Source organism: the organism of the source record quoted next, unplaced genomic scaffold (genome assembly GCF_019419815.1).
Source record: "Pyrus x bretschneideri cultivar Hongxiangsu unplaced genomic scaffold, Pyrus_bretschneideri_v1 Contig57, whole genome shotgun sequence".
In the NCBI taxonomy this organism is placed as follows: domain Eukaryota; kingdom Viridiplantae; phylum Streptophyta; class Magnoliopsida; order Rosales; family Rosaceae; genus Pyrus; species Pyrus x bretschneideri.
In genome coordinates, this window is record NW_025999795.1 from 2,421,654 (window position 1) to 2,433,260 (window position 11,607).

The window sequence follows — 11,607 nt, forward strand, 5'->3', positions numbered from 1 at the left end:
TTTCTAACAAATAGTTGGATTCAGCGATTATCAATCAATGGATCGTTTCATTTGTGTCTGAATTACTAGTAAGATGTTCCTTTATCTGCCCGATATGTTTACGTTAAGTCAGTCCTTTTAGCCTCAGAGCTGAACCCGAATTCCCTTTCTATGGGGTTTGAATTAATACAGAAGAAGCCGATAGAGGCAACATTTCACGTCCTGGTACTGTACTACACAATTTTATCATCCACGAACGGTATTGGAAAATGTTATAAGTACAAAAAGATAAGAAATTTCTATTTCAAAAAGAGGGAAAGAGTGTAACTTATACAGTAATATGCTCAAACTCCAGTTATTCTTTCATCCCTAACCTATTTTTTAATGAAATTGAGGTTCAACCGTAAAACCAATTAGCTATATAGGGAGTAGCCCAAGACTATATAAGTACATAGCAAACTTTGTCCCTCATCGATGTGGGACAACTCTCAATACGCCCCGGTATGTGTGGCGAATTTTCAAGCCTACATGTGGACAACAACTAAGTGACGTGGAGCGCGTATGGTCGTTTGGCTTCACACGAGGACAACATGCTCTGATACTATGAAGAAAGTTGGGGTTCCATCATAAAACCAATTAGCTATATGGGGAGTAGTCCAAGACCATATAAGCACATAACAAACCTTGTCCCTCACCGATGTGGGACAACTCTCAACATTCTCATCCCTTGTTATCCACATATAGTGTCTTACAATATACCTAAAGTTATGCCATGTCTACGAATCAACCCCATCTTCATGACGTCCACAATCTGAAGCAGATGAAGAAGCTGCAACACTCTTTCCTTTGCCATCCAAAGAAGCCCTTGTTAGACCCATGTGCACACTTTCCTTTGGTTTTGGCATCTGTAAAACTTGGAGCTGATTCTGCAGGATCTGTATAAGAAAAGCAGTTACTAAGCAGAGAAAACGGGGGTAGCCACCACAAATCACAACAGAAGTTATTCATCGTCTCTTTAATACCAGCTCTACCTGGTGCTGAAGAAACTTTTTCTGGGCCTCCAGCTGAGAAGCTGTCAGATTTGGATCGCTGCCCGACCTCTCCCCATAGGCCACGTTGGCTCCAGGGACAAACATGTAAGGTGGAAACTGAGAGAAAGACAACTTTGCAGGTCCACCAGGGGTTGCAAGCTGCGGTTGTGATTGTCCACTACAAGCTTCTCCACTAGATTCAGTATTAGAGGAGTCAACCATATGTCTTTGAACCTGAGGAAGTGCTGCATATCCAGGAGACCCGCACAGAAGAGGGCGTAGTTTGTAAGGGTGTAGTATGTAGCATTCTATGCAGTGCAACATATCCAAATCATATGTATCAAGCACACACTCTCACAAGCAACCTAGGAACAAATTAAAATACAATGGAAACATGTGACCACTCCTCCAATAAAATGTAAACTAACACTTACGATAAAGGTGTTATTACCATAATTGTCTGTTTGCAGAAGGATATACATGAGACTTCTAATAATCGATGCAGCAGCAGCAGCTCGGAGCCTGGCTCCATATAGGCTCACACCATCACCAGCAACTCCACTATCCTGAGCCCTTGTGCCTGTCCCTGTTTCCAATTAAAATCATCAGTCAACTCACCACAATTTTATACTGAACAAAATATTAGAGTCCCATATGATCAAAATAGATCATACAATAAAAGAGCGACCATGAAACAGGAAATCCAACGGCATTTTATTGGTGCTTTCATTTTTCATTTCCTTCTACAATAATCTTTCATGTATGAAGGAAAAGGAAATGTAAGTTTAAAAACTACTAAGTTCTGAAATTAAAAACAACAAAGTGCCTTCCTTCTAATAATCAAATATCAGACCTTAGGTTGAAAGACAACACAAATTGCAACACTAAGATGTTTACCCTGTTGATGAGCATCTGACCGTGAACCCCTATGTCCGCCAGCTGTACCTTTCCCACTGTCAGGACGTACAACTAGGGCCCTGCAAGTAGGGCAGTTATGCTGTTGCTCTAACCATGATCGAAGGCAAGGCACATGAAAAAGGTGTCCACACAATAGTTTCTTGGCTGTTGTCATCTCTTCACGGCAAATGATACAAGTTGCGTCACTTCTGCATATCCATCATCAACAACAAAGACTCCAATATGCAGAATTTGATGATTACAAAATAAAACACTCAGAAACTAATGAGACCTTAAACTTGCGCATTAAGCTCTTCATGCGTAGCATCTGGGAATCGATCATTCATGTTTAATGTGAGCTTTCGATGACGAATGTAATCAGCAATGCGAATCTTAAAGTTCCTAAATGTTTCATAGACCTCACGTATCAAGTGCAGTGGCACACTATAGTACCTGGGATGGGACAAAACTTCACGTCAATCAAGGTAGAATAACCTCAGCTTATGCACGTCAACAAGCAAAAATCTCCACATGCTTAAAACTTATCGGTAGGATTTCGGCCTAATTATTTTCTCAGATTCTAACATTTCATGTCCACAGCCTCTCCGCCACATGGGAGCCAAACATGTTGTAATCAACACAGATTGAGCCCAACATATTCTCAAAATTGTACCATATTTAGCAAAAAATTGTGTATATAGCTACTTATCTAAACCAAAAGCTATCACGAAGAAGAAGCTGTGCACAAAGGAGATTCCATCTTATCTTGTGTAAGTAATGGACAAAGGAAGAAGATTCCTCTTGTTCCTAGATAAATTTGGAAGAGTTTCGGGAGAGTTTCTCCTTAGCCTATAAATATGTGTGTATCCTTTGTAAGAACTCAGACTTGAATGGAAATCAGTTCTTTGTATTAACGTTTCTTGTTAATCCTTGTTTGAGTCATCTTTGCAGCGGTGACGCTTAGTGTGATCATCTGTGCTTTCAACTATGTCTTGGGGTAAAATTCCTTACCCTCTGTTAGTGCATAAGTGTTTTGCAAAAAATGAATATTGGTCTCTACAAATTTAAAAGCCTTGATTAAATTTGAGCCCTTGGATCATAGTCCACGTGTGCATTTCAGATTCATTTAGTTAAGTGATTGTTTTTTCTACATATAACTATCTTATAGGATAGATTGCTTGAATTGTTGGATTTACTTTGATGTAAGAGAGAAACTCTCATCTCTTTCCTCTCTCTTTGTAACGGTTATATGCTCATTACACTTAGTGTGTGAGCTGTCAATGGAATCCAAGTATTGTTAGCACCTTCCTTTTCTCTCTGTCATTTTCGAGCAACCTGCAAATCTGCAGGACTCATTCTCACGGCCTCCATTGATAAACACTCAAGCTAAAACATACTCACTTTGTATAACAATTGAAAAAAATTAATATCTTGCTTCGCTTCTGGATCCTTCTCTCCTCCTTGGTCACTCCAGACATGCGGGAATAATTGTATTCTCCGATTGCAAAACATGGTTTTCCGTTACTCTCATACATTTTGAGAAGGGAATGCTGTTGCTGACAAATTAGCCAATTTAGAGCTTCTCTCATCTTCACTTGTTTGGCATTCTGCTCCTCCTATAGAGATTCTTCCTCTTCTGCACTCAGATTTCTTGAGCATGCCAGCCTACAGGTTTGTCTCCCCTTCTTGATGAGTGATTTCCCCTTTTTACCTAATCTTTTTGGATTTCATTTTTTCGTTTTGCAGCTTGTTTTGCAGGCTCTTACCTTTTAAGGTTTATAGAGGGGTTTGAGTATATGTCCACTCAATCTTTTTCTTGTATTTTCTTTTTCAAGAGGAGTATGGTCTATGTCTCTCTCTCCCCCCCCCCCCCCCCCCAAAAAAAAAACAACACACCCCTCTTTTCTTTTTTCCTGTATTTTCTTTGAAGGTGTATGCCCCCCCCCTCCTTGTATTTCATTTTTCTTGTTCTATGAGGGGTAAGGTTTATGTCCCCCCCTAACTAAGTGTAATTTCTTTTTTCCTATCAATAAATTTCTCTCATCCCGCTGAGGTTTTCCAAAAAAATTAAAAAAAAAAAAATTAATATCATTTTCTTTTATGAGATAATAACGAATCTATATGTATATCACAGAACTCAGAACTGCAGTATGGCATTTCAAAAACAAACCAGGGATATAATTATTACCATAGGAAAACTGGTGGACGCTACATCAAACACATAAAAGTTTTTCCAGTCTAGGCACGTACCTAGACTGATAGTATATAATTAAAGCAAAAAAATTAATTTGATCAATTTATTAGCAGTGGTGCTGAATATGTTAGTACATAATTAAAGTTAAACTTGCGGGTCTGGGCTTTTTTGGCTTATTTATGTCGTTTGGGATCACTGGGGTTTATTCCAGTGTGAAGAGACGGAAGTTCTTTATTCTCAAAGCCACGTTCTTCCAGCAAAATGGAGGGTTATTGTTAAAGCAGCGTATTGCTTCACATATTTCTTTGATGGTGTTCTGAAGATAAGGCCAGGTAAATTTTAATTTTAGTACGAATACAAAGCGCATTGATCATCATATTTCTTTGATGGAAACCTTTCCTCTTATTCTTGAGTCGTTGATCGCCATCACAAAACCTGTTAAATTCTACTGACATAAATATCCGGAATAGAAGGGACTAACTACATGCTGTCCCAATTTATTGCCATGAACATTGAACCAGCTTCAAAGCCTTATAAATATTGTTAGCACGGAGGCAGTCCTTGTGGCGGAGGTAAAATTTGTGCTCCTGGACCCTTTCCATTTTTCACTATGAATGTCACGTCCATGCCCCATGACATATGCCGATCGATATGACAGTGCATAAACCAAACGCCTACACACAACGACAACAACAAGAACAATTTGTCATATGATCTAATCATTAATTAATATAACTAACTAGAGGCGGTTAACTAAAATTGGAAACTGAAAACTCATATGGTAATTATTAAACGGCCCCTTAGATAATATATTTATTAGAGATGATGAACACCTTTTTTAGTTACGTACCAGGATTGTCTGCTTTGAATCTAATGGTAGTCCAACCATTTACAGGGACAGCGATGGTGTTCTGAAGAGGAGGATCGACAAGATTATATGTCAAAGGGTCCTTGTCCTTGTCAAAATTCCCAAACCCCCATCCCACAACGTAGAAACTGAATCCATGTAGATGCATCGGATGGTCATCACCTGCCACTATATTTGTCCCCTGAAACACTATCTCCACCGTTGAGTTGTACTCCAGTATCTTCACCTCTGTCGCTCGCTTTGTCGGGAGTAGGTACAACGGCAAGTTTGGCGCTGTAAAATTAAATTGCAAGGGGGGGAAATTTGGAAAGCGAGTTCCAAATACCCCATTCACATGGTAATAGTAAGCTTGCAATATGTCAATGGTGGGGTTGACAAAGCTAATGTTGTTGACACTGGAGGCAAAACGAGTCCCATTAGGCCCACCACATGAATTATTCGGGCAGGGTAGTAAGTTGACGGAGATTGTAAAGAACAAAGGAGTTGTTATCATGTGTGGCACGTCAACGGGGTGGTTTTTATCAGCCAAGCTTTTGAGTTTACCGGTAAAGTGAACCGATGCGTTGGTGTTGTTATAGAAAGGAATATTAGGCAAAGAAGTAGGAGATGAATTAAAATTTCCGTGGTATTGGAGTATGGCAGTGGCGGTTGTGTTGTCGTAGGGAACCCCAGCCCCGCCAACGTAGGCTTTCGTAGCAATGTAGTAGTTATTGGGGATTTGGTCGGCATTTAACAAGAGGTCAATGGTTTGGCCGGGAGATATGGTCACATAATCTGTTGAAAATGGCTTGGTGTAGCTAGCATCTGAGCCTACAACCGTGACGTTGTGATTAGCAATGGCGAAAAACAGCATCACTTGCACGGCAGAGTTGATTAGTCTGAGCAGGTAGGTTTTGCCGGAATCAACTTTGAGCTTAAATGTGTCTGGTTTTGAGCAAGGATAGAGATCGCCTGGTTGACCATTGATGAGGAAAGCATTTGAAGTATTAGCGTCCGATCCGCTTTGAATGGTTTCATTGTAAAGTTGTCCGATATCTTCCTTCCACCACTCTCCTAGAATTTTCAAATCAACAATTTGCAGACAAGTTAGGATCTTAATTTGGAAATGTTTATATAGAAATCACTATGCTCATAAGGTCAGAAATCTTTGCAATAGAACACAGTGAAAATTTTAATGAAAATGCAATAGAAAATGCCCAAAAAAACCGTTTAACTTTAGCTGTCACAGGCGTTTTTAGTTATTTGAAAGCGCTTTAAGCTATTTTATAAGTGTTTTGTGGAACTGACGTTTGAATTGATTTGCATACCCAAGATGATTGGAAATTCAGCGTGAGGTTTGGGAAAAGGGTAAGTGGCTCCCTTCTTGGGGTATATGACTATAGCACCATGGACGGTGGCTCGATCCCACTGGATATGGGCATGCCACCATAGAGTCCCTTCATTTGAGGAAAATATAACGGTTTGGGTAGACCTGGCTCCTGGTTGGATAGGACATTGCGTGATGTAATCAGGACCGTCTGACCATGGATTCCTCAGTTGCTTAACTCCATGCCTGAAATAGATGGTTCAGAATTGTAGAATCGTATCATGAATTTATGTAAAAGCCGGATGAGACTACATGCACTGTATAAAGTTGATTAATTACCAATGGATGGTAATGTTACGATTGCCCTTGTTATAGATATCCACTACGATAGTATCTCCAGCATGAACATACAATGTTGGTCCAGGAAACTGGCCGTTTACAGTCAAGATGTTCTTTGTGCAACACAATCGTTTGTATGGAGTTTCTTCGACCTAAAATTGATTTTTACAAACAAACAGAAGCTATTCATTAATATCCTTGAAATCACAGATATATGTGTGTATGTGTGTATGTATGTATGTGTGTGTGTGTACCTATATATATATGCATTTTAAGTTAACATATTATAGTCGGAAAATGGAAGGGGATTATTAAAAAAAATCAATTCAATCATCATATGGTCTATAAAATAAATAAATTGTCAGTCATGCAATTCATACATATGCATCAGAATTCTGAACTGAACTGGAGTTAATTACCACAAAAGTGTAGCGAGAAGGCGAAGCTTGGCAATGGAAGATGCCAACAGTAGCTAATAACAAGCCGACTACAAGTTTCAAGCTAATTAAAATCTTCATGCTGATCGACGACGATATTGATTATTCCTTTCCTATGTCTTTAACAGATGTAGTTCGCATGATGAGTTGAGGATGGATATATACACACACACACATATTATATATAAGAGATAAAAACACAGGAGCCTATTGTACGTAATCGAAAATTAAGTAATTTACTGGTGAAGGTTAAAGACATAGGAAAGGAATAATCAATATCCATCTAAAGTTTCCAAAAAAAAAAAAAACTAACAGCGGATGCTATGGTAAGCACGTTAAGCGTTAGGCGGTTGGTCACCGTCCCGATTAATTTCTTGACATTCGAAAATTAAGGAATGACGCTACCTACTTAAGCATCCACTTAGTCCGCCTAGACATGGGCTTAGACCGCCTATACCTATCTAGGCATCCGTATAGATCGTAACTCTCACTTAGACTGAAAATCGATAACTTTCATTTTGCATTTTATTTTGTTCCATAAATATAAGAGACTTGTTGAATACGATGGACAATCATTATACACTTGTTTCTCATGTTTTTAATATGTTCTAAAACTGTACATAAACAATACAATTATGCATGTTTTTAAGTAAATAAACACTTACTAATATAAGATATAATAAATTCAATTAAATCAGCTTAGTTTCGTTAGGTCCCAACCCATCACTCAACTAGCGCTTAACGTCTTTTAAAATCTTAATACTACGCGAGAAGTGTTCATAAAACATTGTCCTTAATATCGCCTCTATTTTGGTATCCAAATATTCAGAGGGAGGGTGAAAGGATCTAAAACTAAGAAAGTAACTAGCACTCCTCCTTCCTCCTCCCTCAATCCTCCTCATCACGCCGTCATGCGTGAATCGCGATCACTAAATAAATTAATATTATAATTATTTTTTAGCTTTTTTCAACCTTTCTATTTTTTTTTATTAGTGAGAAAGGTCAGCTTTCACATAATACAGTATAATCAGAATTCCTTCATTTCCAATCTGAAGTAATTGAACTCAACTAAAACAAAAGAAAAAATGAACGTTTTGTTGGCTGTCGGTCGCTAGTCAGCTTCCATGCCACCTCATAAAACCCAAAAGGTGTTTCCTTTATTCCACGCCCCCGCCCCCACCCCACCCCACAATAATTTTTCGTTTCATGCCGTCACGGATCTTTTCTATTCCTGCCTGTCACAGACAATTTACTTTGCTTCTACTTTTATATTTCTGGTGCTTAGAGCTTCAGGAAATTAACTTGCATAATTAACACTCAATGAAATTTGAGGAATTAACACAACATGCAGATAGGATTTTGCCTCTTTCACTGTTCAGTTAATTGCGATGTGAGCTTTGGGATCAACCCAAAACCAAAACAAAAATAGTAACAAGGGAAGGTCAATTGTTGTGCGTATGGAGTTAGGTAATGAATCAACCAAGCACAATACCCACTTCAAGGCTTCTACTCCAATGGTTATGAACTTGTGAGAGATCAAAGATCAATAACGTTAAGGGACATCCGACAATTTGCCATGAAGGAAGGATTCTCTCTTGCAACTATTTCATAGTTCTAATAACGTCACTCAATTAATAAATATATTTCAAGTGTTTAAAAGATGAACCATAGATTCAATGAAAACTTCTCACATCGTATAATGGCTAAAAGAGAGAACAATAGTCGGATCTTACATATTAAGGGATTTTATCACTTTCTTTTTTTGTAACATAAGGGGGTGGATCACCTAAAAAACTAGCTCGAAGAGTTATGACATATAGTTCTAGTTCTAGGGACTCTCATCATATCATTAAATAACTGAGTTTCAATGTAGTCAGGAGGACTCTCAAAAAAAGGTACCCAAGATTCATATTATAGCTCAAAGTGACAATACCATATGTCACCATGTTCTTCTTCTAGTAGACATGCACTAACTTGCATTTGACTATACGTGTCATAAGTTGTTTACAATAACCAATGATGTTGGCAAGAGATAAAAGCTAGTATCAATCGTATCATCAACTAAATGAACAATTGAGCCGAATCCATCTTCACGCATATTTTTGAAATGCTCGTCAACTGCTAGTTCCCGTCCAAAATATGGCCCCCAAATTATAGCATCAACCACTTGTCCTTTGCCCAAGTTGATAAAAGAACCTGTCAAGCCCATTATCGGTGTTATCTCTAAAATCTCCTTCCGCACATATATTTCCATTGGCAATGATTCGTGAAATATCACTTTAAGTACCCCATTTAAATTATAGATCTAGAGGGCGTTAAATAGGAGCATATTATTATTTTACGATTTTTAATTTTCAACATATATATATATATTTAAAAAAAAAAAAAAAAGCTACAGCCTGCTTTTAATTATTTTTTTTAATTTATTAACTTTTTAACATACATATTTCACCATTTGTATAATACGTGATGTACCAACTCATGTACTGGTCACATTGAAAATCTCTCAAGATCACTGCTTTCTATGGGGTTTGAGTTAATACAGAAGAAGCCGATAGGGTACATAGCGGCAGCATTACAAGTTCTACACAATTCTACCATTCGCGTTCGGTTATTGGTAAATGTTACAAGTGACAAATTTCTTTTCGAAAAAGATGAAGAGAGTTAACTTATACAATGATATGCTCAAAACTGAGACTCCAGTTATTCATCCATCCCTGAACTAATTTCCTCATCCCTTGTTATCCACATATATTGTCTTACAATATACCTGAGGAAGTGCCGCATCTCCAGGAGACATACACAAGAGGGCGTAGTTTGTTAGGCTCTGGACCTCTGGTACGCAGCATTCTAAGCAGTGCAACATATCCAAATCATATGTATCAAGCACACACTCTCACAAGCAACTTAGGAACAAACTAAAATACAATGGAAACATATAACCACTCCACCAATAAAAATGTAAACGTTAACTTAGGATAAAGGTGTCATTACCATACATGAGACTTTTCATATGTCGATGCTGCAGCAGCAGCAGCAGCTCGGAGCTTGGCTTCATGTTGGCTCACACTATCACCAGCAACTCCACCACCCTGAGCCGTTGTGCCTGTCCCTGTTCCCAATTAAAATCATCAGTTAATGTAAAATTAGGATTGACAAACACAATATTTGGCCAGAATAGTAACTCTGTTAATAATAGAATCATTATATACAGCAAAGAACCTATAGACTAGGAACTACTTTCTCGACAGCTATACAATAAAGGGAATGAAAATAAGTCAAACAATTGCAACATACGCGCCCATTCTATTCCATGTTTGTAAGGGATTATGATTTCTTTCCAACAGTTAACTCACCACAATTTTATACTGAACAAAATATCAGAGTTCCATATGAATGAAAAACAAAGAACGACCGTGAAGCATGAAATCCAATCGGTGCCTTCATTTTTCATTTCCTTGTATAATAATCTTTCATGCATGAAGGAAGAGGAAATGTAATTTTAAAAACCACAATGTTCTGAAATTAAAAACAACAGAGTGCCTTTCCATTAATAACCAAATATCAGACCTTACGTTGTCACACAGAAATTAAAAGACACAGCAACAATTGCAGTGCTCAGAAGTTTGGAATTAACTTCCTGCTGAACATTTCAGCAGGAATTTTTGCTTACACTCAATTTCAAATGGATACGGATTCATCTGAGATTAGATATTAGCAAGACCTTCTGCTGAAAGCCTTGTTCCAGAAGTTTACCCTGTTGATGAGCATCTGGCTGACGGTGAACCCCTATGTCCTCCAGCTGTACCTGTCCCACTGTCACGAGGTACAACTAGAGCCCTGCAAGTACGGCAGGAAATGCTGTCACTCTAATCATGATCAAAGGCAAGGCACATGAAAAAAGTGTCCAAATAATAGTTTCTTGGCTGTTGTCATCTCTTCACGACAAATGATACAAGTTGCATCACTTTCTTCAAGTTCCTAATTGTTTCATAGATCTCACGTGTCAAGTGCGGTGGCACGCCATAGTACATGGGATGGGACAAAACTTCACGTCAATTAACATTGAATAACCTCGGCTAATACGTCAACAAGCAAAAAAGCTACATATGCTCTAAATCGGTTGGACTTCGGCCCAACTATTGTCTCATATTCTAACATTTCATGTCCACAGCTTCTCCGCCACATGGCTGCCAAACATGATGCAATCAACACAGATTGAGCCCAACACATTTGTTGGACATTTATAAACAATAAAATCGAAGCTTGCGTGTAGGAATGTCCTTAAAACAAAAATCATTTGTAGAATTATAGAGAGACGGATCAGAGGTCCATTTTTAACAACATCAATATTATCGTATTAGCTTGGTAATTATCACATGCACAATCCGTCAGGTTTGAGTTTTATCACCAAATGCCTCATATTAGTTTGAGTGAGATTAGTATTTAAACTCTTATTTTCTTATAGATACAATCGATGTGGGACATTTCTACATCATTTTGGGAGGTGACTGTTCAATGTAAAAGTTGTGTGGCTTCAACGTTTCTCAGAACTC

At 38.2% G+C, this 11,607-nt stretch overlaps 2 protein-coding genes and 2 long non-coding RNA genes across 4 annotated transcripts; 1 reads left to right on the forward strand and 3 right to left on the reverse strand.

Moving 5' to 3' along the window:
- Nucleotides 1-578: 578 nt before the first annotated feature.
- On the reverse strand, nucleotides 579-2,088 carry LOC125471139 (ERAD-associated E3 ubiquitin-protein ligase HRD1A-like). The gene is made up of 4 exons (XM_048571236.1): nucleotides 1,908-2,088; nucleotides 1,462-1,596; nucleotides 1,011-1,255; nucleotides 579-914 (listed from the first exon to the last, which is right to left on the reverse strand). The coding sequence occupies exons 1-4, from the start codon at nucleotides 2,080-2,082 to the stop codon at nucleotides 756-758; spliced, it is 714 nt and encodes a 237-aa protein (XP_048427193.1). The 5' UTR covers nucleotides 2,083-2,088; the 3' UTR covers nucleotides 579-755.
- A 327-nt stretch (nucleotides 2,089-2,415) lies between these two features.
- On the forward strand, nucleotides 2,416-3,726 carry LOC125471140. Its single transcript, XR_007253405.1, has 2 exons — nucleotides 2,416-3,578; nucleotides 3,654-3,726. It is a non-coding gene; the product is annotated as an uncharacterized LOC125471140 (long non-coding RNA).
- Nucleotides 3,727-3,760: 34 nt separating this feature from the next.
- Nucleotides 3,761-7,337, reverse strand: LOC103943300 (laccase-15). Its single transcript, XM_009353565.3, has 5 exons — nucleotides 7,034-7,337; nucleotides 6,615-6,766; nucleotides 6,277-6,521; nucleotides 4,952-6,022; nucleotides 3,761-4,775 (listed from the first exon to the last, which is right to left on the reverse strand). The coding sequence occupies exons 1-5, from the start codon at nucleotides 7,130-7,132 to the stop codon at nucleotides 4,645-4,647; spliced, it is 1,698 nt and encodes a 565-aa protein (XP_009351840.2). The 5' UTR covers nucleotides 7,133-7,337; the 3' UTR covers nucleotides 3,761-4,644.
- Nucleotides 7,338-9,523: 2,186 nt separating this feature from the next.
- On the reverse strand, nucleotides 9,524-10,920 carry LOC125471141. The gene is made up of 3 exons (XR_007253406.1): nucleotides 10,725-10,920; nucleotides 10,046-10,163; nucleotides 9,524-9,901 (listed from the first exon to the last, which is right to left on the reverse strand). It is a non-coding gene; the product is annotated as an uncharacterized LOC125471141 (long non-coding RNA).
- Between the last annotated feature and the right edge of the window lie 687 nt (nucleotides 10,921-11,607).

Excerpts from the sequence above, each read along its gene's own strand:
- LOC103943300 (XM_009353565.3), bottom strand. The coding sequence starts at position 7,132 with ATGAAGATTTTAATTAGCTTGAAACTTGTAGTCGGCTTGTTATTAGCT. Across the intron at positions 6,767-7,033 it reads CTTCTCGCTACACTTTTGTG|GTCGAAGAAACTCCATACAA; the intron begins GTAATTAACTCC and ends AATCAATTTTAG. Across the intron at positions 4,776-4,951 it reads ATTCAAAGCAGACAATCCTG|GCGTTTGGTTTATGCACTGT; the intron begins GTACGTAACTAA and ends CGTTGTGTGTAG.
- LOC125471139 (XM_048571236.1), bottom strand. The coding sequence starts at position 2,082 with ATGACAACAGCCAAGAAACTATTGTGTGGACACCTTTTTCATGTGCCT. Across the intron at positions 1,256-1,461 it reads TCTGCAAACAGACAATTATG|CACTTCCTCAGGTTCAAAGA; the intron begins GTAATAACACCT and ends CTGGATATGCAG. Across the intron at positions 915-1,010 it reads AAAAGTTTCTTCAGCACCAG|ATCCTGCAGAATCAGCTCCA; the intron begins GTAGAGCTGGTA and ends TTTCTTATACAG.